General features: G+C 37.7%; 1 protein-coding gene across 4 annotated transcripts in view; it reads right to left on the bottom strand.

Annotated features, from left to right (window-relative positions):
- Positions 1-7,027: 7,027 nt before the first annotated feature.
- MID1 (midline 1) overlaps positions 7,028-10,009 on the bottom strand; it is a 262,583-nt gene continuing 259,601 nt past the window's right edge. For 3 of the 4 annotated variants that reach the window (XM_060769940.2, XM_060769943.2, XM_060769939.2), the window contains exons 9-10: positions 9,217-9,424; positions 7,028-8,230 (exon numbers count right to left, since the gene is read on the bottom strand). In XM_060769940.2, coding sequence (XP_060625923.2) covers positions 7,882-8,230; positions 9,217-9,424 — 557 coding nt within the window. In that variant the 3' untranslated portion in view covers positions 7,028-7,881. Of the gene's footprint in view, positions 8,231-9,212; positions 9,425-10,009 lie in introns of all 4 variants that reach the window. The other variant, XM_060769945.2, reaches the window with a different exon arrangement.

The raw sequence follows: 10,009 nt of genomic DNA, 5'->3' as shown, positions 1-10,009 counted from the left end.
GCTTGCCTCTGGACTGCAAGGAAACACAAAGTGAGAGGTAATTGTGGGGACAAGGGAGGGAAAACAGCCTGGGTTTCACTTTGTCAGAGATGGCAATCCTGGCAGCACCTGCACCCTGTACCATTCCGGCTTCCCTTCATCACACGGCGGGATGCCTCTTTAAACTGGATAAATCATCTTTCTTTATGGAAAGACTAGAAGCCTCCCATCATGTGGTGCCAGCAATTGTTGGTGGTGGAAGGGTTTCCCCCCACTTTTACTATGGAGCCACCCTGGAAGTACTTTTACTGTGTGTGATGGGAACAGACAGGCTCTGTGGCAAAAGTGCAAAAAACCCATAGCCGCTGCTGGATTTCAGCTCCTGTAAAGAGGTGCTAGGCGATTTATCAGACAAGATGCAATCCATTCCATTCCATAAGTGTGAAATCTACCCATATCTGGAAACATAACTGTTCACAACACTGTCTGGAGCAGTAGATGGGTATGCTCAATCTTTACAATCTTTCTCTTGGCTTTATTCATACATTGGGAAGAGAAATAAAGCTATAGTCGAACAAAGCTATCCAACTATGGGTATCCTCTTTCCAACCAAGGAAATATGTGATTGACATACAAAATGTAATTTCCACATAGGACATTAAAGCCTCATTGTGAGACTGGTAAAGAAAGGCTTTGCCCAGAGGTGGTAGAGGGCAAAAGAGGATTTACTGTTATATCTTGATGTAACTCATGGACTCTCAGTACCAATGCAAATCACACTCCCTGGTTTGTCTCTCTTCAGGAAATGGACAGGAAAGCTACCCTTCTAACTTGATCTTTTTGGGGGATAAGCAAAATTCTATTGGTGGCCATTGTTTTAATTTGTTTATCATCCACTTTTAAGTTAATAGTACAGCAGAGTTACCAATACAGCTCTAACACTGTTCACAAATTCCTGGGCTAATCATGTACTCAGATGAATCTCTGTGTTAATTCTCAATGGATAATTGCCTATGCTGCTCTTCTGGTTATGGCTCTTGTGGATAGATCTGTGTATTAGTACATCACAAGCATAGATCTTATAAAGCAGGCTGTTTCCACTATCAGTTCAGACTACATACACATGAAACTAGTATTCTCCTAGGGACAAACACAAACATATTTTTACCATACACCTGGATATGTCTCTTACTGGGTGCTGCAAATGTAAGCAGTCCCTTTTTATCTCTGTACTCCCAGAAGCCCCGACTGGACTTAACATATACTGTAGCTTCAAAGACTTTAATGCCCTATGGGAAGCAGGAAGATTTTTCGTTTCTGGATATGGGGATTCCGAAACACAATTATGAAACTTAGACTTAGGCCAAAGCACTGTGGACTGCTCTTGCGTTTTTGTCCTGAAACTGCCATGTGATCTTTAAATGGATACAAGCAATTGGGATCTTGGGATCCTGTTGAGGAGATGGTGGCTTCTGTGGTTATATGGAAGGTCTGAGGGGGTGGTGGTATGTGGTTAAACCTACTGTATTTATTTATTTACAATATTTCTATCCTGCCTTTCGCAAACTCGAAGGTGACTCAAGGAGGCTTACAACCAGGCAGCCATTTGATGCCTTAACAATATACACTTAAAACCACATTTAAAACAGAATTAAAAAGTACATACAGTAAGACCTTTAAAAACATATAAAATCAATATATAAAACCTGTAGGTTAAAGTAGTGTCATCTTTTGGTCATATGAGAAAAGACGATAATACTTGGTAAGGTAAAAGACAAGAGGAAATGAAGAAGACTTCATTATAGATGGAAAGACTCAGAGAAGGAAGCCATAGCTCCCAGTCTGCAAGACTTGATAAGGTGACATAGTGGTTTCCCATTCATAAGATCAATTAACAACCACAGACTGTAGGTCTGCATGCTGAGCCACACAGAATTGTATTTATTTATTTATTTGCTTTACTTCTATACCGCCTTTCTCAGCCGAAATGGCGACTCAAGGCGGTTTGATGAATTGTAGCCTTTTTGTGTTACTATTTTTCTATAAGGCAAATACTGGGGAGCAGGTAGTAGATTGGTCATGACAACATTTCACTAGCATTTAGACCAGAGAATATAGTGCTCTATTTTCTTCCCTTCTTATTCATATCTATCAAGATTTGCTCACTTGAGCGCCAGTAAGATTTTTTTAAAAGAAGAAATTAGACAGCACGAGCCAGACGCCATTTAAGGAAGAATGCTGTTTTTCATGTTACAGGGCCCTTTACACTGAGATAGATTTTTGACCTCTTTGGAGTGCCAAGAGGCAAGATTAATCATGTAGGCCCCTTCCTTATACCAATGTAAATCCAAAGTTCACAGGGCTGCTGTAAAACTAGGCTGATGCAGCTCAAGCCCTGGGGGAAACATACATTCTTGCCCCACTGGCTCTACTGCATTCAGCATTTCAAACACATTCCCCTAGGAATGTAGAGCAGGATTAAGGAAGAAAGCAACAGATGGATTCATCTGCACAGGCATGCTCATGACAAGGGGAAATGGGGGAATTGGTGGTGGGCGAGTAAGACGGGAGAGGCACCAAGGCACTGGGAATCAACTTGTTTCCACCTGCCACTTGGTTATGAGCTGTCTTTCATAGTTTTTCACCCGCATTTCTCTCTCTTTCTCTCACTACTATAGACTCTTTTTTAATGAATACCACTGTCATTCGCATGACAGGAGCAAAGAGCTGAAAGGCATTCCTGTAGTACAGGGTTAGTCAAAATGCATAGGCCAATAAGCCATTCAATTGAATGGCTTATTGGCCTATGCATTTTGACTAACCCTGTATATTAAAATGATCCCTTCTGGGGAATTAAAGAGGGTGAATGAAAGAATGAATGAATAGTTGGTTACATTTACAGCCAACCCCCTTTATGAAAATGACAGCTGCAGAACTTGGGCAACCTAACCGTACCTGCTTAGAAATCATATCATGTTTTGTGCATCCAAAATCACACACTCATGTCCATTTGGGATACTTGTTGTGGGGTGTAGGTGTAATGATGTTGCATGGTTTGCCTTGTCTCCCAGAGTTCAAAGTGTGATCTTTTTTTCAGAAGGTTCAAAACTATCTTAGTTCACAAGTTATTTCATTATTTCTTTCACAACTCTCCTAGGTCAAATGTAATATCTCACATTTCCATTTACTTACTAGTTAAATTCAAAATAAGTATTTTGGGACTTTTTACACTAGTCTGTGCCCCCCCCCCCCACAGCAATCAATGTTGTTTAAGCAAATGGATACATACCAATATGGAAACAGCTACTTTTGCTCCTTATCTCTAATAGCATTATGATGCTGGTTTGGTGATACACATTCCAGAAATCAGTCTTTCCCACTGCCTTACTTGATTGCATCATCCTATCCATGTCTGCTCCATGAAGCACATTTGTGCTGTTTGTTTTTCTTTTTTCTTATGCTACAATTGGCAATTGCTGGTTTCAATACCTCTTGCAAGTGGAAAGTGTTGCTGTAATTACATGATTGCGGCCCACCATAGTAAGCCAATTGTAAAACTACAGCACAACACATTAAAAAATAACCTGGGGAACTGAGCATGAGCAACCATGACACCCTTTTTATGTGGTCTACCAAACTGGAGTGCCATCACCTTGCTTGAGAAGAGGAAGGGGAGACAAGGAGAACCATGCTCACTCATACCACAGGGCTGCTGAGATAGCAGAACTGCAGTGGAATGAAATGATTGCACAGTAGTTGAATACTGTTCAAAAATATAGCTGAACAGCAGCAATATTGGAACCATTCATGGTTTTTTTCCTATCAGTGAAAAGCTCTGATTCAATAACAATGGAAATGCAATGCAACAATGGGAGAGACACAACCCCATATATCACTGTAAACAAGTGGCTAGGGATCATATACAACTGTCATGATTGCAGGACTCAGGTTACACATTTGTTACTGACCAACAGGATTTTGATCATAGGCTTTTGGGCCATCCTACCCAGGCCTACCCAGACAGACTTTAAGTATGAATTTTAAATGTATGTCCTTTGTTTAGTTTCTATTTTGTGCATTTTAATATGTGTTTTATAGAAATATGTTTTAATATGTAGTTTTTATAGGAATATATTTTAATATGAGTATCTGTAGTGTTTTCCAATGTTTGTGTTTTAATAACTGACTCAAGCCATGAGAAGCAAGTAAGAAATAAAATTATATTTGTTGTTGTTGTTGTTGTTGTTATTATTATTATCCTGTTATAACTCTTCTCCAGTGCCAAATTTATCATTCAACAGAAACGACAGTCCATCACATCTTGCTGATGAGAGATACAGATATGTTTAAATTATACTTTTTATTTTCAGAAGCCCAATTAAAAAGATCTTTTATGCATTCACATCATACTTTTTCTGTGTAATGTTCTTTTGAGAAGAAGACTCCTCTAAAATGTGAACAAGAGTGCCAAAACAGATAGAAAGCCAGTTCACTTGATAAATGTTGAGCTTGAAGGCAAATATTCCACGGAGAGCAAAGTGCTTGAAGGGTGGGGAGGACAAGGAGTTGGCAAGAAATACACAAGGACAGGGAAATGAATAGGATAAGAATCCTGTAAGGTACAACACACACCTGGAACAGGAAGGGATTTTTTAAAAATGAAATATTTCATCAATACAAGATATATACAAGATTTTTTTTTGTCGTCTCCATATTACCTAATCCATTTTGTAGAATATAAGATAATAGATTAATTTTTTTAACATGAAATCCCCATTTATGACTAGGGTGCAGAACAATGGCTTCAAACTACAAGAAAGGAGATTCCACCTGAACATGAGGAAGAACTTCCTGACTGTGAGAGCTGTTCAGCAGTGGAACTCTCTGGCCTGGAGTGTGATGGAGGCTCCTTCTTTGGCAGCTTTTAAACAGAGGCTAGATGGTCATCTGTTGGGGGGTGCTTAGAATGTGATTTTCCTGCTTCTTGGCAGGGGGTTGGACAGGGACTGGATGGCCCATGAGATGTCTTCCCACTCTATGATTCTTTTGTCTAGGAAGGTTTTGAAGGGTTCCCAGTCTATTGAGGGTCTTTTATCTGAAGATATCTTGTCGAAATGTCAATTTCCACTATTTCAGCTACTATCCCTTTTTGGAAGAATGGGAAAGTTTTATAGAGATGGATTATTGTATTATTTTTCACAACTGGAAGACTATAATATTTTAGTTCTGTCCCGTTTGTGAACAAGCTCCAAACTCCAAAGACACCACCCATTTGTCACCTGTGGTCGGCTCCAATGCAACATTGCATCCACTTAATCGTGTCTCCCAAAGTAGAGATGTGACTTTCGAACTGTGCAGGAATTTGACAATTTGAAGGGGAAAATGTGGGTCTTTGGAAAAGAAGGATAATGTTTTCTCCCTTTGCTTCTGGAGATGCAAGAAAACTTGCCCCATGCATTGCCTCCTAGCAGTTTTGTTAACGACAGAAACAAGTGTTGCCAGCAGCAACTTTTCTCCTTTTGGGGTGAAGTTCATAAAGTTCTGTCGAAATTTAGGAACAATGTAAGGGGAAGTTATACAGTGTAGTCATGGCCATTATTTACTCAGACATAGCATAATTCCTGGTAAATACTGAAACCTACCCACACACTTCCTTGCCTCATTCCAAGCCACCATGCATACACTGAACAATGCTTTCTTCTATCTCTGTCTCTCTTTCTCTCCAGTCCAAACTGGTTGGGAAAATACTACTGCGTGCATTATTTCCCACTGCATTCCAACCGCAAGTGACACCATGAATTAGTCTTTTTTTCATAAAAAAAAACCCCAAAGAAACTTCACACTACATATTTAGAAGGAAGAAGACGTACTGGATCCAGCCCTCACAAGTCTGTCAAACTGCTACTCAATTGGGTTCCAGCTTTTTAAAAGGAAGTATGTATCCTCATGGATTTGAACTTATAAGGGCATGTATTTTATCTACTTTAAGCCAGTGATTAAAAGTTTGTTTCCCCTTGTGAGTTTTGTATTAATGAGGATTTTTTCTGGTAGAGACAGAAAAAGTGAGTTGAGAGTCCAACTTTGTGGTTAGTTCATCTGCGTAATAACCATAGATACAAGAAAAATATGATTCCCACAAAGGGCTGACTCAATAGTTTGTAACATGATAAAGTGTTTTATGCCAAATTGTAAATCCCACAATATGGATACTTGCTTACAGACAGTGAGTTGGCAGGCAGCAACAACTGACCACATAACAGGAACCAGGCAGATCCAGAGGCAAACTCTGTCAACATGTCTTGCTCTGACAGCAAAATTACAAGACAGAATGAGAACAGTTCACAACATCCTTGCCTTCCAATATTTACGGTTCATAATTTGCCACCAATGCCTTCCTTTGTTCTCTACAACACTAAGGAAATTCATGGGGTCACCTTAAATTCTTATATTTCATGCTTTAAATGTCCTATTTTCTTATTTTATAGTGAATTGTCCTATTGTTTTTATGCTCAGTTTTATGGTGTGACTTGTGATTTGGTTTACATTTGAAAGGCATTGAATTTTGCCATTATTTCTGTGTAAACCACTTTGAGTCCCCACAGGGGTGAGAAAAACAGTATATAAATACTGTAAAATAAATAAATAAATAAATAAATAAATAAATAAATAAATAAATAAATCAAGGCAACGTGAAGGCACACACAGAGATATGCCTTGAAGAAGCTAGGGGCCATTGTGTACTTACAAGACTGTTAAATGCTATTTTGCATTTGAGTCGTTAGAAAAAAATTGTCTGGTTTATAATTTTGCAAACAAGTATTGGACTATTGTGATGGATTTGAAATGTAAAAGGATCTGGTTCTTTGGTGTAGGTTGGGAGAAAAGGGAAGCAAGATCATACAAAACACATGCTTTTGTTTCCACTATATTCACTGAAAGAGTCCCAGGCTTGAACATTACTGGAGGATCACAGGAATGAGATATGTTGATGGGCCTTGAATAACCCCTAGAGCCCTTCACAAATATTCAACACAATGATACAATGGAGTGCAACCTCTTTCCAGGCACTGTTTACAAAACAGTTGCCTGTGCTATTTTTATTGATACACTATAACATAATATAACAAAATGCTCACATTTAAGTTTCAAATCAGTTGTACGTTGCCTACCTGTAGCACTGCATATGTGGGTGCTTTGTGTACCTTTTAAATGATGTGTATCCACATCAATACCAATACAACTTGACCATCAAGTGATCTCAGTGGTACATTGATTTAAAACTCAGTCAGACCTATCTTCCAGTACTGCTGGCTTTCTGAGACAAAAAAACAAATGTACATATTCTTAAAAGTGACAAAGGTGAATCGTCAGTAGATAAGAAAACTGCTAATAATAATACTGACTGCGAGTTGAATGAGACATTTCTTGATGTACAGGTTAACACGTTCCACTTTGAAGTGGACAAAAATTGAACAAAAATTGAAGTATAGATATTGAATCATCCTCTAAGATAATTGCAACTTGCTTTCTCTTATTATGGGTAATAAAATGGGTAATAAAAACTTTGTGATACAGCCCTTAATGTGCAAAATCAAGTTATTCTTATGAGGTGCTCAAATGCAAATATCCAAATTAGGTTTTTCTTCTTTTTTATAAATAATTTATAAATTTTCCCAAAAGAGACTAAATACAAAAGCATTTTGAGACATTATTAAAGCCATATCTTGCCTTTAATACAAAACAAACAGCAAAGACAGAAAATATCATCCCATTCTGAGTTCTGGCTGGGAGGATTAGGGTCACTTTTTTGTGAAATGTATTCATGTCCATGTTTTTTTTTCTCCAGTCACAATTCAGTGGGAACTATACTGGACATTCATCATCCATTTACATCCAGAAAAATCATGGCATTTGCTCAATGGAATCTAAATGGTCTGGGATGGGAAGGCCTGTAATTATTGTCAAGCACTTATTCCAGACAGTGAATGTTGGGCACACAGGCTGTGCAAATGCAATGTCAAACGTATAAAGATGTAGAGAGTTCAAAGCATCATAAAAGGCCAAGGAACCATTGTCATAATCCAATAAAATGCCGACACGACGAAGATGGGGTGCAGGCTCAATTGGAATTTCTTTGCTGTTGTGCCTCACAACCCATGCATTGTTGCAACGACAAAGAACCCAAGAGGCAGAATTCTTTCCAATCCATTCGTGTTTGGGTGCTGATTTGTATGAAATACCAATGGCATACCTATAAAACAAAAGAATTTTTTAAAAAAGGCATGTTTATGTTTCATACCATGTCGTTTTCTCTTTTCAGTCTATTATGTTTTCTGTATTTTAGTACATGGCATCCATGTGTTTTTTCCCCTAGATATCCTCTTATGCCAAGGGCTAGCCAAAATGTCAACATATATTTACTTAATCATCTTATTTATACTACAATAAGTAGGTTCTCCACATTGTATTGCTTCAAATATTATGTACTGTAATAGTTCCATTGTATGAGGATGTACAACTAAAAACAAACAAGAACTGATGTATACATATATAGAGAGATAATTTCCTTTGAGTTAAGGATAATTGCTACAGGTTGAGAATCTCTTATCCAGAGTTCCTTAATCCAAAATTCAAAATTGTAAACACAAGTGGTTGAGATAGTGACATTTTTGCTTTCTGATAGTTCAATTTACATAAACTTTGCTTTATGCACAATGATTATTTAAAATATTGTATAAAACTACCTATAGATTATGTGTAATTAAGTGTATATGAAACATAATAAAATTTGTGTTTAGAGATGGATCTCATTTCCAAGATATCTCATTATGTGTGTACTGCTGAGTAACATTACCATGCAACCATTCAAAAACCACAAACTCATTTTAAAATATGGAACACCTGTGGTCACAAGCATTTTAGATATGGGGTACTCAACCCATATCTACTGAACACTTGGAGTTGTGTCTCTCATCCTCACACTTTTTTTACTGTGGTTTCTGATGGGTAGAGATTCTTTATTGCCATTACCTTCTTGTAATTAGTATTTAAGGCACTAGATCTATTTTTAAAGTGAATTACCATTTTCTTTAATGAGATATATAACAGAATCATAGGTTTTAGTTAGTACTCTGTGTTAGCTATTGGTTTACATTTTAGTGAATACAAGCAATCTCCAAAACTTTATGAGACACACAATGAAAGTAAATGTGTGGACAGATGGTTTGACCCACCTACCATGTACTTCCGCTTATAACCACTTCCCAGTAATGACGTCCGCTGTCAATAAACACATTGCCAGCTATTCCATAACTCCCTTGGCTGGTGAAACGTTCAGGTGTATGGCTCTTTTTAGAAGAGGTTTCATCACGCTCCACTGTCAGGTTGTCATGAGATACCTTCAGCTTTCTGTGGGCAGACTTAGGATCGAGTTTGAATGGCTGGCCTTAAATATGAACAGGACACAAAGAGTAACAAACTTTTAAAATGAGCACTGGAACATCACACCTGATAACACATTTCATTTAAACTACAGCACTGTTTCCTACAATAGCACTTGATTATTATTCTATAAGAGCGGAGAAAATAGCCATTAATTTATATCTAGTTGCACTATGAGTGGCTAGAAATTCTGTTTTCTGCTAACTTGTTTAATTTTTGGTTGTTTTTTCAGTGGTCATTACATTTTAAGAACTTTCTCATGTAAAGTATGTGTACACAGGAAAACTAAGACACAAATTCTCAATAAATAAAAATACAAACAACTGAAAAGGGTACAAAAAGAAACAGCATACCTATACATTCTGTCTCTCCTATGCTGGAAAACAGAAGACTGAGAGGTGATAGGACTGCCACTGTAAGATATCTGAAAAGATACCATGTAAATGACGGAATGCACTTATTTTTCTAGCATTCCAGAAACTAGAAATCAGTAGTTCTAAATAGTAAGAAAAGAGAGTTCATCTAAACAATAGGAAAAAAATGCCTGTAAAAGCTGTTTAACAGTAGACTGGTCTGTCTCAGCAGATGG

The sequence above is a fragment of the Anolis sagrei genome, chromosome 3 (assembly GCF_037176765.1).
Source record: "Anolis sagrei isolate rAnoSag1 chromosome 3, rAnoSag1.mat, whole genome shotgun sequence".
Classification (NCBI taxonomy): domain Eukaryota; kingdom Metazoa; phylum Chordata; class Lepidosauria; order Squamata; family Dactyloidae; genus Anolis; species Anolis sagrei.
This window is presented reverse-complemented; position numbering and strand designations above follow the sequence as displayed.